At 36.8% G+C, this 21,322-nt stretch overlaps 2 protein-coding genes across 2 annotated transcripts; both read right to left on the bottom strand.

Annotated features, from left to right (window-relative positions):
* Nucleotides 1-174: 174 nt before the first annotated feature.
* Nucleotides 175-10,299, bottom strand: stambpb (STAM binding protein b). The gene is made up of 10 exons (XM_007231490.4): nucleotides 10,094-10,299; nucleotides 6,907-7,152; nucleotides 6,375-6,450; nucleotides 6,144-6,239; nucleotides 5,254-5,647; nucleotides 3,583-3,707; nucleotides 3,317-3,454; nucleotides 2,077-2,189; nucleotides 1,235-1,334; nucleotides 175-677 (listed from the first exon to the last, which is right to left on the bottom strand). The coding sequence occupies exons 2-10, from the start codon at nucleotides 7,107-7,109 to the stop codon at nucleotides 621-623; spliced, it is 1,302 nt and encodes a 433-aa protein (XP_007231552.3). The 5' UTR covers nucleotides 7,110-7,152; nucleotides 10,094-10,299; the 3' UTR covers nucleotides 175-620.
* A 1,994-nt stretch (nucleotides 10,300-12,293) lies between these two features.
* tgoln2 (trans-golgi network protein 2) lies at nucleotides 12,294-20,560 on the bottom strand. Its single transcript, XM_022670531.2, has 4 exons — nucleotides 20,392-20,560; nucleotides 17,667-19,099; nucleotides 17,141-17,224; nucleotides 12,294-15,995 (listed from the first exon to the last, which is right to left on the bottom strand). The coding sequence occupies exons 1-4, from the start codon at nucleotides 20,441-20,443 to the stop codon at nucleotides 15,993-15,995; spliced, it is 1,572 nt and encodes a 523-aa protein (XP_022526252.2). The 5' UTR covers nucleotides 20,444-20,560; the 3' UTR covers nucleotides 12,294-15,992.
* Nucleotides 20,561-21,322: the final 762 nt, after the last annotated feature.

Here is a 21,322-nt window from a genome sequence, read left to right as displayed (position 1 = left end):
CCATTCCAAAAATTGTAATCCTTATTTGATTCCAAAGAGTCAACTCCTCACAACTGTCTTTAAGTCTGAAAATATTTGAAATACAGCTTTGTTTTGGACATACATTCAGGAATTTAAAGAACAATCATACATTTCCGTGTCGTGGATTTGAAGACATTTTAAATAAATAAAACACCAGGTTTCCTTAGTTTTATTTACACAGATGAGCTATGTTAGTGTGAACCACCATCGCCATCATAAAACACAGACTAGAACAAAATAACAGACATGATTTGAAAATTAATACCAAACAAAGAAGACGATCAAGTCAGTCATGAGTGTGAAAGGTGGTAATGTTACAGTTCTGTAGATGAGCATACGTCCCTGAGCTCCCAGCAGATGTCTGTACAGACTTTCCTCAGTCCAAGAGAGGTTTCTCTTCCAAAGTGCTTATCACAGACAGTGATGTCTGTCTCTTTAAGAAATCCCACCACCTGTAAATGCTGATTGGTCAAAATAAAACCATCCCACGTTTAGCAAGTGTCGGTCCACATAGCGTGTTAAGAAGAAGAATAATGGTATATAGCTGCTATCCAAGTTTAAAATGCTTCATTGTACCGCTGTTATGGGGCTGGAGTCGATCAGCGCAGGTCTAACATCGTGACGGTGCTTTCTGTGATCACAATGTGGCTGCCACCCTGAGAACAGACCATATTCAGACCATACAGCACATATAAGTTTCAGCAAACACAGTACGATTACACAGTGAGTCCCTCCAACAAACATCATGTATCCAGCATTTCTCCCATTTGAGAGAAATCAGATATTAATTACTTTACAGAAGTTGTTAAAATTTAAGATACTATATTTCTTAATTCTTGATGACACTTAAAATAAAATCACACAGTATTTACCCCAATCGCATATTCAAAAATTTAACTTTTAGCTTTTTACAGTAAACCAAACTAAAACAAATGAAGTAGCTTTACACAATGAAATTCACAACTAATATAATTCTCCTAAATGCAACTCATGGCATTTAAACTATTTTTCAGTAACTCTAAGTATAACAGTAAAGGCAGATTCTTCTATAATTCCATGTTTTGTGAATGCTCTATGTAAATAAAAGTCAAAAATCTAGAGAAAACGTTCAAGAACTATATTTCTGTCAATTTTTGAGCCCAATGTAATGAGGCATTAACACAATTACACTATGTTTGGCTTTTTACTTTGTCTATTACCAAACAACACTTACTGTAAACAGGGGAGGCTCTTTGGAATGTGGGTGAAAGCCTTTCTGTGTGCAGGTGGAAATCTCCTCCATCCCATAATCAGTCAGTCTGAAGTAGCCTGTCCTGTGGAGCAGCAACATCCACACAAAACACAATCAGCTCTGAATTTACATCAAACCTTCCCTCCAAACAAACTGAATGATTTAAAATTATCTGACATATTCTATGCAGAAAACCAGCTAATAAGAATATAATATAGACCCGCACACCCACAATTCGGCCACTTCATCAAATTCTTATTTGAATAGTCGGTGGTCCTCATTTATCAAACATCTCAGACAAGAAGTACTGATCTAAGATCACCCCTCATCAGCTGTCTCATAAGTCAATAAACCTTAAATGATTCTGGATTTGCATTCCAGATTTTAACCCCATTGAGAATCTTTGGGATGTGCTGGAAAAGGCTTGGTGCAGCGTCAGACTCTGCCATCATCAATGCAAAATCTTGGTGAAAAATTGATGCAACACTGGATTGAAATAGATTTTATGACATTGGAGAAGATTATTGAAACAATGCCACAGTGAATGTGTGCCACAATCAAAGCTAAAGGCGGTCCAACCAAACATTAGTGTGACCTTTTTTTTGGTTCAGGCAGTGTATTATAGACAAAAAGGTTGTTTTAATGAAGAGGCAATGTGTGTAAATATATATCCTAATAATTACACACATTTTGTAATTATGTAATATAATATAATAATATATTATAATATAATATAATAAAACACAGATTTTAAAGTAAAACTGATTCAATCATTTACAACAGGAAACTAAGGTTTAAAAAAAGAAAAATCTTTGTAAACTGACTGGTTGAATTTAGGAGAGCAGACGATGGCGATGGCTTCTGGTAGCATCAGCTGGTAGGAGCAGTGAGTGTGAAGATCAACACTGGAGAGAAAGGCTGTCTGAGTCGGGTGAGTCTAAAGACAAAGACACAAACAGGAAAAAATATGCAGAGAGTCAAAGATAAATTTACCACCACAGAAGAGAAATCTTTTTCCAATAATTTTCCAACAGTGGACCAAAAAAGATTTAACATGTTTAGCAAACAAGCAAGTGAACATTGTGTTAAACTGATGTAGAACAACAATTTAGTCTTGCAGCTGATTTTTTTTTCCTTCCTAAAGTATTTTTCGCACTATAAGGCGCCCTGTATTATAAGGCACGCTTAATAAACGGCTATTTTCTAGTCTATTTGTATACATAAGGCGCACTGGATTATTAGGCGCATTTTAAGAGACACTTTGAGAACTTCTAATTCACCAGGTCTCGTCGCTGGGTGGTGGTGGGGTAGTTAACTTAAAAAAAAGTGTAATTAAAAAATACAGTTTCTTTTAAAGTCAAACAAGCGCTGGGTGTAAAATCTACACAAATTTCTTAAATTTACAGTTTTCAGGAGAGAAAAGCGCTTTCATTTATTTACAGTAAGCTTAAGATTCCCGAATTTTCCAGCACTAAGGCTGAAGCATTAGCATTAGCGGCTAAACACTTCAGCAGTAATAGCTAAGGGCTAGGAGCAGGCTACAGGCTGATATACTCCCCTCTGAACTGGGAAATAGTGGTTAGCGGCTAATGCTAATGCTACTTCATTATCGGTGCTGGGGAACTAAACTGAAACTAATGAATAACACTACAATTTGTCAGAGTGGATTTACTGCTCTTTACAAACTGACTGGTAAAATTCATACATAAGATGCACTGGATTATAAGGCGCACTAACGATTTTAAAGGATTTTAAGTGCACCTTATAGTATGAAAAATACGGTAATTGACAAAGGCTGTCTTAAAATCCCAAAAAGCCCTATTGGGCCATTTTTAAGTCAGTAGAGCACAAATAACAGACAATTTATCTCTTTTTCTTATTATAATTCTTTTCTAAACACAAATACGCCAACATGACACACAGCACATATGTGGTCATGACTGACAGTTTCTTGACTTCCTCCATAAAGGTCTACAAACTGATGCAAACATGTGCACTATTCTGGTGTACACTGGTTTTATCTGCTGATTTGCTACATTTATGAAGTTGTGGTTGTAAACTCACATGTATCCAGCCCAGTGTGATGAGGTTGTGCTGATCCTGCACCAGAAACAGCTCCTCCTCGTTCTCTGTGTCGCAGAAATCTGGGCCACCACACTGCTTAGGCACTATCACATGCGTCACTGTGAACGCATTCCTCGTCTGAAGCAGAAACACAAAAACAGGTTCCTTATCATCAGTGAGGAAGCAACCACTGCCCAACTGAATACAATCACAATTGATTATTATACTGCTTATTTATTAATAATTCACTGCATTATGATTCATACCAATTGACCACAGAGTATTCCACACGTCTCCTTGTCTTGGATTGTGTTGTTGTTGGCCAAGCGCAGGAAATTAGTGCACAGTTCTGAGGGGACGGATACCTGCCTCAAACCATCCACCAGTGTACCTGCATTAAAGAGAACACATTTAGAAATAAGCACAGCACTAGCTAAAAATGATTAAAAAAAACAGAAAATTCCTTATATTTCTGAAATGTTAACTTTGGGTTGTTCTTTTTACCTTATTCTAATTTTAAACTACTGTACATTACTCTTATCTAATATTAAGAGCCTAGCCACACTGTATTTTATTCAAAGTCATTCATTCAGTTAGTTAGCTCATTTCAAATAATACATTTAATTATGCTAATTAGGCTAACATAAGCTTGTGCATCTTGTTTATTTGTGTTTTTTGGTGAGACTGTAGTATTGTAAACTGACTAAAAGATTAAAACCCATTGATTTCCCTTTCTTATTTTTTTTTATAAGAGTTTAGTCTTCAAACTGGATTGCAAGTGGCCATAACTGGAATCCAAGCTTGAGCTTGTAAAGCACAAATGATGGGCACAACAGTTTTCACAACTCATATTTAAGATCCCAACATTTACTTACTTAGTAGTAACAGGCGTTGGACAATATAACTGAAACACCTGGTTTTAGACCACAATAATTAATTGTCCCGACGGACAGTTCTGGTGGAAACAGGAGAGTTGAGGTGCAGATTGAATTCTGCCGTGATTTGGGCAGCTGTGGTTTTATGTTTTCTGGATACAATCCGGGTTAGCACCCGAACATCCCTTTCAAACAGCTTCCTCTTACAGCGTCCACAGTTAATCCTGTTGGATGTGGTTGGTCCTTCTTAGTGGTATGCTGACATTACCCTGGATACCGTGGCTCTTGATACATTACAAAGACTTGCTGTCTTGGCCACAGATGCGCCAGCAAGACGTGCACCAACAATTTGTCCTTTTTTGAACTCTGGTATGTCACCCATAATGTTGTGTGCATTGCAATATTTTGAGCAAAACTGTGCTCTTACCCTGCTAATTGAAACTTCACACTCTGCTCTTACTGGTGCAATGTGTTATTAATGAAGATGCCCACCAGGCTGATGCAATTTAGTCATGAATCCTCCCACACTAAAATGACAGGTGTTTCATTTTCATTGTCCAACCCCTGTAGTTCTGACCTAATAATTGGATTGTTTAATAAGTAGCATTCGCACAGTATAAACATCTGTGATACTGGCAAAGCTTTTTAACACTAAAAATAATGGCACCAACAGATGAATTTAACACTTACAACTGTTCTACAACTCTATTCATACAACAAACCTAATTATTAGTTTCCATGTAAACACTGTGGTCAAACAGTGTTTCATTTTGATGGCAGTGGTGTACTTGTTTATTAGATCCCACTGTCGTGATAGCATAAAAAGGAAACTTATGTTTTATTCAGAATTTGTAAATATGATGGAAAGTTTTTATACTATGCCAATATTTTTTCCAAAATTAGATTTAAACAATTGAAACCTTTCACCTTGCTTCAAATCATAAACCCTGCATCATAATGCGTAACATATCGCAAATTCTTTCAAATAAACAGCCCTAGTGGCCCTAATATTCCTTCTTTGCTTCCATCTTTGGACTAAATAAGATAAGAAACGGGTCATACTGTTGGCTGTCCTGTCGCCAGCGCTTGGTTTGAGCGAGCGGTCAAAGGTGGGAGGAGGAGCCGGATTGGTCGAGGCTGGCGCTGATGGTGTGCTGTTATTGAGGGAGGGGTACTGAGGGCTCTGAGGTGGTGTGGGGGATGCTGGGTAAGGCATTGGCGGGCCCTGGATGCCAGGAATAAGCGGGGCGTCGTCGGGAGGTGAGGTGGGAGTGCTGAAGTCGCGGACGACGCGCTGACGCTCGCGCTCGTGGTCCTTCCGCCGGATCATCTCCTCAAACACACTGAACTGCTCCTGCTCCAGCTGCCTCCTCTGCAGGTCCGCCACACGCCTCCGCTCAGCGTCCAGCTCCTTCTGCCGAGACATTTCTCGCTCCAGAGCAGCAGTCTCCTCCCGCTAACACACACACATACAAAAAGCACTGGTTAAAACACCATAAGAGCAACATAAGAGCTTACGTTATTCTAAATGTATAGTCTTAAAGAAACAGTTTGGTCATAAAATGTGAACTGACGTGACTTATTGCTTTATTGTATTGACTGTGCATGACAATTTTTATAACCTTAAGAACTTCAAAAAAGAACTGTTCTTCTGAAGAAATTTTCTTAAAACGACAGTCTGTAAGTTTTTGTGGGATTTGTGGGATTTAGAGACCTCTCTGGTGAGAATGTGTAATTGCACCAATCACGTGGAGGTGTGCTTTAAATGCAGGTTAATGTAAATACATTTCTGGGTGAAATTCTGTATTTTATTGAGTATATTCTTTTTGCTCACTTTGTTTATGTATAAATTACTGTCAAAATGTATTAATAAAGTTTATGTAAAGTCAGTCACTGAACTTCAGCTGAAAATGCCTGAAATCTGATTCTTACACTATCCGGTGTGGACTCACTTTTTTGGCCAGATACTCAGCATACTCTTTCTCGTATCTCCTGAGCAGGCATTTCTTCAGCTCCTCAGCCTGAGGGAAGGCTATCTCTTTCAGCTTCTGCACAGGGGGGAGTGGAAAAATACAGCACAATGCTGACAGGGGTGTCGGACGTTAACAGGTCATAATGTTATTGATCAGTAAGATGACACTGCAAGCAGGCCAAAACTACCGAACAACATTGAAATCACTTACTTTAAGAGTGTCCTTCTTCTCAGGAATGTTGGACAATTTGTACTCTGGATGTTTGGGAAGTTTCTCGATAAAAAGCCTAAAGGGGAAGGGGAAAGTCAAACTAAATTAAATCTAAAAGATGGTCTGAAGAAAACAAAACACTACAATAGTTTCAGTAAATCATACTTTTAACAATGTCACTAAAACACACATTGTGTGATAAACGATACATTAAAAAAAAAAAATTATATCAACCTGAAATAGATGTTCGCAGGGAAGTCAAGCTCAGCTAACAATTGCTACATTTTCAATAATAATACATATTTTATAAGTGATGTTAACATTGGTTCCTTCTTTGTACTTATTTAGATTCTTTTGTTGCAGTAACCTCCAAACACAAATCACTGCATCAGCTGCTACCTCAGCCTTTAATAGCAAAGTTGAAAATACTAGCAAATTTCTACTAGTAATGCCAACAATAATAGCATTATTGTAGTATCACATACTCCTACTAATAATACGTTTTTATTATTATTAAACTTAAAGGTCCTACGTGATGTATTTATTGTAGAGGACAAAAGCGTGCTCCAGGTTGCCCTCCTCAGCATAGACGTGTGCCATGCGGATCATCTCCATGCCTGAACGGAAGTAGCGGCGGGCAGGAACGGCCTCATTGACGTCCACTGAGCTGCCCTTCTTGGTCAGAGCACGGACTCTCTCCTCCGGCGTTAAACTCACATCTGCGTGGTCCAACATGATGAACAGCGGCAGCCACACTCTACACGCAACCTGACTGCAGCTGAAGAAAAATCACACACACAGCTTTAGACCATATATTTATACAATTGTACAGTGTATAATATACAATACAATCACAGAAGCAGAAAAAGACTGACAGATATTTCATTACATAGCAGCTTTACACTAGACAAATGAACATTCATTTATTGAAATTAGATAATAAAATTTCTAGTTTAGTTTTGGACACGGTTCCAATACTCCACAGCCCAATGCTTGGTGTTTAGCAAATTATATTAACAATTAGGAGTTATAAACTAATAAATGCATCTAAATCCGTTTCTTATCGTTTTTTAATGTTAAGTGAAACTAAACATGTTATGAAACATTCATTTCTATTAAGTAGTCCATACAACCAACCCATGTCAGTTAAGTTTATCAAAATAACTTATGTATTTAATATAAAGTAGGGGTGGGCAAGAACATACCCAAGATTTCTGTTTTCAGTTTTTTTATTAACTTTTAATTATTAATGAAACGACAATATCAAAACATATCACATAAATGTGTTTGTAAAAGTCATACATTGTACATTGTCCAATTCTTAAAGGATAATGATGGCTTAAATAAAATAGATTTAGAAAAACTATATATTTAAGGTTTTTTTTTATTTACTTGAAACAAATTAAATTATTAAAATCACCAGTACAAATTTCAAACAGTGCACATATATGTGTTAACCATGTGGCCTACTAGATTTTAAGATTATAATAATGGGTATATAAATCTAAATAAAATAATCAACATTAGATTAACACAAAATAAATTATGTAAGTGTTAACTATATTAGTGGTTTTAGGTGTCAAAATTGTTATAATAATGCATGTAAATAAGCAAATGCCGTAAAACTAATAAAAAAACAAACTTGCAATATCACGATATGGATGTTTTTTTGTTTTTTTTTTACAGTGTCAAATGTTGACGATGTTGTTGGGTATGATGGGATATGGCACACCCCTAATATGAACTATGACGTGATTGTATTGCATAGTATTGAGTAAATGACATCAACTGAGCATGAGGACCTTAGTCATCAGTGTTACATTTAGTTGGCTATTCAGGGCTTTTTGGGGGGAAATAAAGCTGTGTAGCAGGAATGAGTGAGTCTTACAGAAGATAATAAAGCTCTATTAGAATAGGCGGCTGGTTAGTTTAGTATATATATATGTACTAACACTAACTGTGTGCGTGTCAATTCACCTCTTTAATAATATCTGTACACACTAACAGATATATATATATATATATATATATATATATATTAGGGGTGGGAATCGATTACTATCTCACGATTCGATTCGATTCCGATTTTGGGGGCCACGATTCGATTCAAAATCGATTTTTGATTCAAAACGATTTGAATTATAAAAATTTCTGCTTCTGGCTTATGAATCTTATTGAAAAAAAACCCCTCCATAATATACACTGGTCCTGGAGCAAGTAATGTGTTACAAAAACAATAAAATGTGCAGGAATGTGGGTCCTCAGTGACAGAGGAATCACTGGGATATCACAATGACGTTAATGAACAATAAATAAATAATAAATAACACTGCTTTATTACCAGGCTACTAGCGGTGGTGTGTAGGTGACGCTGCTGGGCTGATGTGATGATAGCAGTGGAGCGCTAAAGTTCAGGAGCAGCTGCTGATTAACTAGTTAATTTAAGGTCGTTGTATTTCTTCAGAAAGGGGGCAGGAGGTGGAGAAATTAATTCATATTGTCCATTCCTTAATTCCTCTGTGATGAGGAGCTGAAATTAGCTCTGATTAGCTTATTGTTATTTTTCCGTTCCGCCTTAAATGCTGCAGCCCGCAGCCACCTGTAGCGTTATTTAAGGTGGAACTGGAAAGTTAGCTTGTTAGCTAGCTAACAGTTACTGAAACTAACTACTAGCGATCTTTTTTATGCTTGTTATGAAGCATTCTGCCATAAAACATTAAAACTACACGTTAATCTAAGGTAATATAGTGCTTGTTCTGCCATCTTACCGGTGATTCTCAAACACCTACTACGCTCTGTGTGGGTCTGGAAGACCTCGGTTTGAAGGGACAAGCGGGTTGCCAGGTCCAACAAAAATACCCAGCCCAAAATCAGTCCAAAACCCGCCCCTCAGAATCGATTTTGGGACATTTTAAATCGATTCTGAATCGTAGTAAATGAGAATCAAGATTCTTATGTGAATCGATTTTTTGGCACACCTCTAATATATATATATATATATATATATATATATATATATATATATATATATATATATATATATATATATATATATATATACACATACACACAGTTAGTGTGTATAGATATTATTAACGAGGTGAATTGATTAGCTACAGATATGAACAAGCAGACAGCACTAAGAAGTTAACTAGCAGGTGTCAGCTAACATCACTGTATCAATCTATAACACAACAATTCCACACTTAGACAAAGAAACAACCTCTCTAACCGAATTAAGTAAATTAACTAACACACAGACAGACAGATAGCTAGTTAGATAGTAAAGTTAGCTCGTTATTTAGAAGCCATGTTGCTACAGATCCAGATAAATCACCCGTAGAGACAAAGTACAGGGAAGGTGTGTCTGTATGGAACCAGCTCAGCTCAGCTCAGCTCAGCTAGCAAAACAAGACACAAAACTAACGCTAGGTTAGCTAATCTATTCAGTCTTAAACGACACAAGACACGAATAACATATCTCTCAATTCTTCTGTTTTCTTTTATTCACATGATAAAGTGATTATTCTCTGGCTTATAGTGTTTTAAATAACCCTAAATCAGTGAAACAGCAGGCTAAAACATGTTAGCTATGCTAAGCTAAGCTAAGCTAAGCTAAGATAACCCATAGAGTCTCGTTAGCCGTTAGCATGTTCTATGCTGGCTGGTTAGCTGCTGCTGCGAGTCTCCGAGGAGCAGGGCTGTCTCTGGTTATTTACCCCGGTGTGTGTCTGTGTCCCGCTGGGTTCTGGAGGTCGCTAGATGGGGTGGATATATCAGCACAGGTCGATAAATTCCTCCATTGCGAAACGATTCATTTCAGCGACAATATCAGTCCCAAACAGCTCGCTCACATTCATCTCCTTCAGTGGAGCTCCTCACTCCTCACTTCCCTTTCCTGCTGTGGGTCACTCTGAGGAGGGACTCAGGGATAAGCAAGTAAAATTCATATAAATAACACTGATTCATCATGACCGGGCCCATAATATATACAACTCTGGAAAAAAATAAGAGACCACTTAAAAATGACGAGTTTCTCTGATTTTACCAAATTTAAAACCTAAGGAATAAAAGCAAGAGGAGGGAGGATGATTACAAGCCATAGTACTAAGCTAAACTGCTTAAAATTGTTGCACCAGGAGTGGCATGAAGTTATCCAAAAGCAGTGTGTAAGACTGTTGGAGGAGAACATGCTAAAATGCATGAAACCTGTGATTAAAAACCAGGGTTATTCCACCAAAAAATTATTTATAAACTCTTAAAACTTAATGAATATGAACTTGTTTTCTTTGCATTATTTGAGGTCTGAAAGCTCTGCATCTTTTTTGTTATTTCAGACATTTCTCATTTTCTGCAAATAAATGCTCTAAATGACAATATTTTATTTGGAATTTGGGATGAATGCTGTCCGTAGTTTATAGAATAAAACAACAATGTTTATTTTACTCAAACATATACCTATACATAGCAAAATAAGATAAATTGATTCAGAAACTGAAGTGGTCTCTTAATTTTATCCAGAGCTGTACATTAAAACACAGTTCTGTTTTTATCTTTTTAAAATATATATTTATTTAAACAAATAGTTGGTACTTGTATTTATCTCTATCTACAATTTAGCATCTCAACATGTTCAGATATCTCAAAGCAATAATGATACAACTTTTTTTCTGTTTATGTAGTTTTTTTACATTGTAAATGTAATATTGAAGACATTTTATACTTCAGATTCCAACCATAGTACCATATTTAGAACAGATCTGCACAGTTTTGGTATTTTCTCAGTGACTTCCTGTAGTAGTAGTCAACTGAAATAGTTTTCTTGGCATATTAAAGGAGTTCCTAGCGCTTTAATATTAATCTATAATTTAGAAAATAAATTAATGAAAGAAAGACACAGAATGACAAGGTATATCCAAGCTTAACTGTATAATGAGAAAACAACATTCATGTGTTATTTCTTGATTCCAACTCCATAAGCATTTGGGGATTTACATTTATTTTGTATCAACGTAATACATATATACATATATATATTGCTCATATTTTGATTGCTATATTGTTTGAACATATTGTTGGGTAATGGATCACAGCAAGACGAAGATAAGGGTCAATATTGTTAAAACATGCCTGATATCATTGACATAAAAAATGTATACTGAAGACACTTGCTGCATTCTTAGAAATTAATATTATTAACTTTATTTAATAAGTATCATATTCTATTTATACTTATATAATGTAAAGCTGTAAAACGCCTTGTTGTGGTAAAATATCAATAAAATCAAAATAATTTTAGAAAATCTGAAAAACAGAACATAAAGGGTTCAACATGTCTGGAAATTTGGGTCAACCACATTTTCATCAAATGTCAACTAAACTGTTTACGTGCAGTACTGTAAAGTCTTAACAGGCATGGCTAGCATGTGTAAAAGCTGTTGAAGTTTCAAAATAAGTATTTAAAAATAATACATTCACAGGAGTAGACTACAATTATTAATGTTAATGTTGCTCGATCCACCATCCCCCTTGCACTAGCTTAAGTATTTAAACAGCTAAGATAATTTAGTAAAAAACATATGTGTACAAATAAAATTCAGTAACTGCAAATTTATATTAAAGAATGCTTTTCATTACATTCAATTGTTATTATTTAAATTACATGAATGTAATAGATACCGTAAAATGAGACAGTTGCAATACTTGTCTTTGTTTATTCAAGTGTAATTTGTAAAAAAGGGTTGGTGGAAAGCTGACACTATTTTTACTATATTAAAATGTTGTCTTTCCAATACAAACAGGCTCTGAGAAACTAAAGGAAATGCAGATTGGTGCGACCTTCTCTAATCTTCCCCATCTGGATTTTTCCTGGACTGTATATGTATGTGGTGGCACAATTACAGCTAAAATGAGACACAATTCAAAGCCAAAACTAAAAGACTTTATTTCAGTTTTCTTTTACAAAAGCAGTGACAAAAGTGACACTAGTGGTAAAGGTCAGATCACGGAGAGAATTCAAAAGAAAAATAATTCATAATAATTCAAATAATTTGCATTCTCTACCATTCAAAAAAGTGGTTGTGCAACTTTGCTATCGTTCCGTAAAACTCAACAGTGGAAAGTGCTAGAAAAGTGGCATTACAATGTCATATTAAAGATCCCTGGTAGAGAGTAGCGACTGGTCATCAGTACAGCAGGCACGGGGAGAAAAGAGAGAGAGTGAGGCTTTTCCATGGCACTAGCGATTCTTCTGGGTCTCCGCTAGAGGCATTTATCCTACGGCTAGCAGAAACTCTGCTTGACAGCATGCGGCTAACGTTAACTTTGGCACAGGCTATTCTAACTCCAGCATGTACAGTTTACCTTATAACAAACCTTGTAATCTTGTAATACTATTTTCACACCTGCACTCCATGCAATAATAGTATTTGACATCAGACATCTCTAAATTCCAAAAACAGACATAGTCAAGAAGAAAGAGAGAAAAAAAGTTATCACAAGCCGTAGTACATTCCACTCTTTTTTAGGAATTGCCTAGCAAACATTTCCACGCTCGCCCACAAGCTTCATTTTTCATAGCAACTTTTGCAACAATGGAAAAACTTTAAAATTCAGGTCAAATTTGAAATTGATTTTGTGTAATGGAACTAATGTTAGCATAATAGCTAGCAAGCTGTAGCTCCATGTTTCCAACCTGGCTAGTTTAAGCTATAACAAAAGCTCAGCTCTGCAGTATGTTAACCTGGGACTTTTTCAATAACATTTAATTTGGATATAAATAATTCTGGTTTTATTATAAGCAGAAAGAACTAGTGATACATTGAAACAACAACAAAAAAAATAACGCTAACAAAATGAAATATTCATCCAAAGGCTGAATACTAAATTCTGATGTTCTGTTTCTTCAGGTTTTTATTAATTTTCCACGTTTTCCACAGCTGAATAAATTACATAGCTTAAATGATTTTTTGTAAAATCAAAAACATTTACAAACTACAATTTAAAAATACAATATAAATTATTCTGTCTTCACATTTTTATGCTAATTACAGCCAAATAGGTTCAGTGTTGGAATATAACAACAAATATAGATTATGAAAATCGAAGCTGAATCACTTATTTTAAAGAAAGTAAATGTTTGTTACATTAGATTTTTTGAGCAAATAAATTGTTTTTTCTTTCAGTTGTTTTTTATTAAGATGAATGTGCCCTTTACTAACATTCCATAAAGCTTGTCCAACCAAGCAAAATTTGCTTAGAAAATGACACTTTTGGGGAGCAAATACAAGTCAGTTCTAAATACAAAAGAGCCACAAGAGCTAATAAAGGCTTCTATTAAAGGAGGAGTGGTTCACCCCCACCAAACATGTGATTTCTGCATCATATGGCTAGAGTTGAACTTGAGTGAGCTTCCGGCTGCTTCCAGTCAACAAGCCTTGACACCAACTAAATACTGATGGCTGTAATTTAACCAGTGTAGCTGGATACCATTATAATACACACACTGGAGGCTCATTCACCATCAACAACCACTGACAATCTAGACTGAAGGAGATTCTTTATCTCTGAAACTGCAACCGTATAGTAGATTCTGTTACTAGAACTTGAAAACCTAAAGACTCTGCTTTTCCAAATTTATTTTGGTCCATTTTTTTTTTTTACAAAATGCCAACTCAACATAAAGGGCAACTGGCTTTTTTAAAAAAAAAAAGATATTAACAAAGAAAAAAAGAATAACCAACAACATCCACACCACAAAGTTCAGAACAACTTACAGGTGGAACAGAAAGTAAGAGTCAGGGCTTTGATGCCTCCACCTCCACATGTTCCACAGCATCCTGAGACAGTTCCTTTAGAGTTAGCAAAGTCAGAGGCCATGGCTGAAAGCTGAGCTCCTCACAGCAGCCCAGCAGTACAACCGGAGTGCAAACACACAATCTGCTCTTTCAGTACTGATAAGAGTGCAATATGCGTAGGGCAGGTTCAACTACTTCCTAAACCAGAGGTTTCCCATTCTTCAGCGACCAAGAGCCAGTCCACAGTTTGCTCTGATCCAGTTTTACTAAAAGGTTTGTTTTTGGAACAGCGGTTCTCAAACTTTTTAGACTATGTGCCACCCCTGATCACACTGATGTTTGCAGTGTGGAAACTGGCATGGCAGAGATATCTCAGAAAGCAACAGGAGCGCAGTGTAGTGAACTAAAGTGCCCACATGGCATCCCTTTGAATCCTTTGTTACATTCAGCTACAAACAAGAGTTCCTCAGGGTTCTATTTAAGGGCCTATGAAACTGATATTAATAATCTTCAGTACTGTAGTAATGAGAGTAAAACTTAGAACTTTTGGTTTCTTAAAGAACTTTGCAATGACTGGTTCTTTAAAAAACAATGGATGGAAAGGCTTCAATAGGGAGCTTGAAGCAGTTCCTCTACCACAACAATGGAAAAAAAAAACTCCTTGGCACTTTTTGTAAAACTGTATGTAACAAAACCAGTTTAAGTCCAAGTTGTTTTACTTTTTATCACTTGGAGCCAATCAGATTCATTGATGTTTCATCTAAAGAATAAAAGTCTAGCCTAAAACTGCCAAAAAATGGGAATGGGGGGTTTCATATAACGGTTATCACAAGTTCTGGTTTCATAAAGCTGATGTCCAGCACAGTTTGAGTCTACTTTTCCTGTTTTAAAACATCTAAACAATAAATATATAACCATATTTAAAAAGCTATATTTAGTTGTAATGCTGTTTAGGCTTATTTGAATAACCAAACTGAATGGATCACACTGTTCCTGCTCCACCAGGAACAGAACTGATGAGCTGTGGTGTACACCTATCTAAAGAGAAGGCAGTCCAACAGGTATGCCTCATACATTCTCATTTCTCTCCTATTGATTAGTCTAGATCTAGATCTTTTTTGGATAAATGAAACAACTGATTTTGCAGAATGCCTGGAACAGAACAAAATAATGGACTGGCTAGGCTAGATTGCACTTCCAAGAGCCTAAACAAGGTCTTTACTACTTTTTCACAAAGCTTTTTCACACTTCCGGGGTTGAGAATGGAGATCTATTTGCATGTATTGACATACATTACTGCAGCCGACCGAGCTGCAACAGCATAGTTTAGGTTGGAGTGTTGCACTACACCTCAGTGTATTTTAGCATATCTGATGCTTTGTGAATAAGCTGAGCCCTGAAATCAAAAGCCCTGAGTTACTATTTTACAGCAAAACAAATCACATCACCCTACTTTATCTCACTGCCTTAACAAGCCTCTGTAAGGCAACACTAACCCTACAACAAAGCAGCCTAACAGAACAAAATTTAACCTACCATCTCAAGCCTGCCAGTTTAAATTGAACTGAGAGGCAAGCCCAGAAAAACGTGTTTAAAAAAAAAAAAAAAAAAAAATTAACTCAAGAGGTCCTTTAGATACAACGGTGATGAGCGTCCACAAATGACCTCTTAAACTTGAGTAAAGAACACAAACCATTGTATCACAAACTGATGTTTGAAGAAAATATCACAGTATCCATTAATCAACGCCTAGCTTGGTGTCATGAAGTTCAAAGGCCACAGCTGACTCCTTCTGCTGATGGTTTGAGATCACTGATCTTCATCACTGTAAGAGAAATGCAGAAGACAGGTTTGAAAACAGTGGTGACATTTATTTCACAAAGGAATACAATTTGAGAAATTCAAATGTACTAGGATAATCTGCTAAACTGGCAAAAGGATCAGGGCTAAATCCTTTAACCTGAGTCACTGTGTGCGGCATGTGGCCAAAAGCTCCTCAGCTACAGAAAAACAGCCTCTCATATGACTCTCACATGGTGAAAATCAGCTTCTGGAGCAGCTTCCCTATCAATATCAAACTTATTCTTCTAGTGGTTTATTTAGTGAGAGAAAAAAAAAGTCCACACTGCTTAAAGTTCACAGGCGATGAATAAGGTAGTATTGTATACAAATGTTTAAACACCTTTGGTCACATTAGCCGTTCTGTTTATCCTCTAGAGAAACACACTTCTTCTCCTTCCATCCCCACAATTTGCTGTCAGTTTCCCACCCACTTCCCCAGCACATGATACTACAAGTGCAGGAGTGGGGGGAGGTGGGAGCTTAAATTAAGTTAAGTAATGCTAAGCCAAGTAAACAAAACTGTAATTCTTAAAAAAAAAAAAAATTTTTAAAGTCAAACGAGCAGTGGATGTTTCTCTCCTGAAAACTCCTTATTTGGGTAAGTAAAGCATTTATTTACCGTAAGCTTAGATTTCCAGATTTCCACTAAGGCTGGGTGCAGCAGCATTAGCATTAATGTCTAACAGCTACAGCTAGCCACAGTTAGTGCTAGTAAATGCTGCCCGACAGTGCTACAATGAGGAACCCCAAGTGTTCCAGTAAGCCAGGGCACAAACAGCTACTGGTTTTCATGTAGCTTGTTTTAAAACGGTAAACTTGCAGGCTACAGGCCGATTATACTTGACTCTGAACGGCAGAAAAGTTAGTGCTTAGCGTGCTTAGCAGCTAATGCTGCTCCAGCAGTGCTGCAGGCTGATAATATGGTAATACTGTAATGAATGGAGAGATAAAGAGGGCCTCTGCCCACCAGATAAACAAGAGTGAGGCCATTTATGCTCTTTTTGACTTCCAGCCATGGCTGTGGCATCACCACAGATCAAACCTGGCACCAATTGGGAGTCCAAATCTTCATAGTTCATTACACTATAAGGTTAAGAAAAATGAATGACTGCCACATTTTGTACTTACATGCTGCTCAAGTTTCTGATAGTCTCCCGATTTTGGTCTCCGTGTGCCCCTTGATCTCTTGCCCTCAAGCACATAAGCAATGATCTGCAAAAGAGTAAAAGCAGAGAAAGAGATGGACTCCATGTTAATATGTGGAAGAAAACCCCCTAAAACAGCCACAAAATATGGCCAGAAGTACTGTAGATGTGTCCAGCTCCAGTCTGAAAAGGCCTTAGTTCAGCACAAATGGATACACAGCTACCCAATATGCATTTACTAACTGCTAATGTCATACAGGATTTCACAGTACAGTGGAGTCTAATATTATATATATTCCTATACTGGAATGTAAACCAATACAATGAGCATGAAATTAAAAATATGATGACCATAAAGTGGTGTTCCCATTGCAAACAGTTTCAGCTGGTCAGTTAGTTATCAGGATCACAGTTTCACTAGTAAAACTCAAACTCCAGTGCTGGACTCTGACCCTCTGGAACTAGATCTAGTCACCCTTTGGCTGAACCTTTGTCAGAAAGACACCCACCTTGCGCTTGTTATGGTATCCGATGTAGAGTACGGCCACCAGAACAGCAGTGAAGACCAGATAGGCAAAGAAATGGCTGCTCTCATCCTGCTCTCCTCGAGGGTTAAACACCCCAGACTGACCTTTGTTCCTATTGATTGGACTCTCCTCTCTTGCTTTATCTGTTTCACCGTAAACTTCATTATCTTCTTCATCCCCGTCACCATCCTCATCATTACCATCCTCTCCAACATCTTTTGGAGCACCACCCTCAATCTGATCTGGAGTTTCTTTGGGTTCAGAAGATTTTACAGTTTCAACTATCTCCTGGCCATCTATGCTACCGTGGTGAGTGCTTTGGTCCTTTCCTTGCCCACTTTTAAGAAGATCATCCTTCCCTTGACTGCCTGTACCTGATTCGTCCTTTCCTTGTATACTTTTGCCCGTTTTATCTTTCCCTTGCACGCCTTTGCCTGATTCATCTTCTACTTTTGTGTCTTTGTCCGATTTGTCTTTTTCTTGTGCGTCTTTGATTGATTGGTCATTGCCTTCCTCTTTGTTGCCCAAGTCGTCCTTTCCTTGCTTGTCTTTGTCCAAATCGTCCTTCCCTTGCTTGTCTTTGTCCAAATCGTCCTTCCCTTGCTTGTCTTTGTCCAAATTGTCTTTCCCTTGCTTGTCTTTGTCCAAATCGTCCTTCCCTTGCTTGTCTTTGTCCAAATCGTCCTTCCCTTGCTTGTCTTTGTTCTCATCATCTTTCCCTTGCTTGTCTTTGTTCTCATCATCTTTCCCTTGCTTGTCTTTGTTCGCATCATCTTTCCCTTGCTTGTCTTTGTCCAAATCGTCCTTCCCTTGCTTGTCTTTGTCCAAATTGTCTTTCCCTTGCTTGTCTTTAACCGAATCTTCTTTCCCTTGCATGTCTTGGTCCGAACCGTCTTTCCCTTGCTTGTCTTTGTCCAAATCGTCCTTCCCTCGCATGTCTTTTTCTGAATCGCCCTTCCCTTGCACGCCTGTTCCCGATTCCACCTTTAATTGCACATCTTTGCCCGATTTGTCCTGACTTTGTACGACTTTTGTGCTTTTGTCCAATTCTTCCTCGTTTTGCACGTCTTGGCCTGATTTTTCCTTCCCTTGGTTGGCTTCACTTTTCCCTTGCACGTTTGTGTTTGGGTCATTCCCCAGTTTAGCTTCTTCGGGCTCTCCAGATGTTTTCGGAATTACACTAATACTTTCTTCTTTGACATCCTTCTTCTTTGGGTCAGTCTCAGATGCTGCAATTGGATTATCTTGATTAGGGTCCCCTTTTTTTCCAACTGCATTAACATTTTGTGATTCTGGAGTCAGCTTATTCTTATCAGCTTGATTTTTACTGTCCTCCGGGTCGCTGATGGTCTGCCCCTTTACATCCACATCTGAGATGTTTTCTGGGTTTGCTTCAGAAATGGGTAAAGGGGAACCTGGGAAAAAAACATAGCAAGGTTTAAGAGTTTGGGGTCAGCAGCAACAATTATTGAAAGAAGAAAATTAAAGTGTTAAATCCTTCCTTTATAATGTACATCCAGATCTATGCTTTAGGTATAGAGTCAGGATACTATATATATATATATATATATATATATATATATATATATATATATATATATATATATATATATATATATGTGTATATATAACTTCTGAGTTTAAGTACAAACAATCACACCAAATTTCCGATACTCTTGCTGTAAGATAAAACTATATTTTATATTACAGGTAAAGTTACTGGCACAAAAAAAATATCTGTAGGATACAAAACACTTTTTCTATTTCAGGAACTGGTACAGAAAGCCACATCAAACAAAGTGAAATGTCCATAATGACAGATTATAAGGAAATACTTCACCAAATTGTAACAGTTTTTATATATTGGCTTATAATCATATAAGCCATATAATCATATAAGCCAGTTTATAAAACAGCACTTATTAAAAAATGTTGTTTAACTGATGTTTAAGTTTTTGGAGGTTCAATTACAATGAAGTATAACAGATTTTTTGCTTAGCAATTCATTCCATGTTTTAAGTAGAATTAAAAAGTACTTCTATACAAACCCCAAATCTATAGTTAAGCTAAGTCAAAGCTAATCATGTCTGCAGTGTAATGTATTCAAATGGTAAAATACTGATTCAGATTACCTTCAAAGCAACAGCTCAAGCTTTGAAGCTGAGACCACAAAATAATGTAATATTGACACACCTTTAGCAATGTGTATATAATAAATCTAATGGTATTCAGGAAGTGAAAGTAAATGTGGGCCTGTTCTGAAAGCATTAGATCCTTCCTATTATTTTCATGTAACACCGAACACCTTTGGTACTCTTCTAAACTAAACAATGACAACAGAAAGATAGGAGCCGATATGAACAGATATGAACCGATATGAAACGATATGAACCAATATGAACAGGAACGATATGAACCGATATGAACAGGTATAAACAGATTAACACATAAGAACTGATACTAACACATAAGAACTGATATTAACACATAAGAACCGATAATTACTGTATGTATATGTGTGTTCGTATGTATGTGTAACGTTACTGTGTGTGTGTGTATGTATGTAGGTGTGTGTGTATGTGTATGTATCTGTGTACGTGTATTTTGTGTATGTATGTGTGTGTACGTATGTATGTGTAACGTTACTGTGTGTGTATGTATGTGTGTGTGTGGTGTGTTAGCGGGCAGGCTCTCGGGTTAGACTCACCCTGAGCTGTGTAGAGGCAGGTTAGTATCAGGATCAGCGCTGTTATCCTCATGGTGAGTTTCTACCTGAGACTGAAACACTTTCTCTACAGTAACGGAGAATAAACGAGAGAAATATCCGCTTCTGTCAGCGACGCAACGTCACACTCCGCCGTGTGTTTTATGTAAATGAGGAGGCGGGGCCTGGTGACATTTCGCTTTCTCGTTGGACGCTGTGCGACACGACTTTTATTCTATAAAAGCACATATTTACAAACGATTATAAACTTGTGAACAATTTTATACAAATATTAGTATCCTAAACCAGAAAATACAAATATTAAGAATATTTAATCATATTTCAATTATTTTGTATAAAAAAAAATAAAAAAAACATTTTTAGGAAACTTATTTTGGAAAAAATGGTTCACATGTTGTCGCTTTAAAGGAGGGCCGGTGTTCTCCGTGCTACCCTAGTAGTATATTTAACTTTAGATGCAAAAGAAGGACCACATTAGAGCATGTTCAGCGGAAGTCTATGTAAACCTTTGAAGAGCATAAATCCCTGTATCATTGTACAGTTTGTATAGTTGTGGCAGTGAGAGGTCATTACAAATTACTTTTGTATTTTTTAAAATAATAATAATAATAATAATAATAATAATAATAATAATAATAATAATAATAATAATAATAATAATAATAGTAATAATAAGCGAGTCCATGTTGATTAATGCACACAATACATAAAAAAGATTTATTATAAAAAAACACAAGAAACAACTGTAAGTCAGCGCATGCGGAGTGCCGTTAGGAAGCACGTATCGATGGGTAGCATAACTCGACGGAACATCCGGAAAAAATCAGGATATTTATTATGTATTGCTTTGTATAAATCAGCAATTTTAGAAGCGAAGAAAAACAAAGTGAAGCGATTAAATTTCAAGTAATTT

The sequence above is a fragment of the Astyanax mexicanus genome, chromosome 12, assembly GCF_023375975.1.
Source record: "Astyanax mexicanus isolate ESR-SI-001 chromosome 12, AstMex3_surface, whole genome shotgun sequence".
NCBI lineage: Eukaryota > Metazoa > Chordata > Actinopteri > Characiformes > Acestrorhamphidae > Astyanax > Astyanax mexicanus.
Note: the sequence above shows the minus strand (reverse complement) of the source record. Positions and strands in the feature narration are given on the sequence as shown.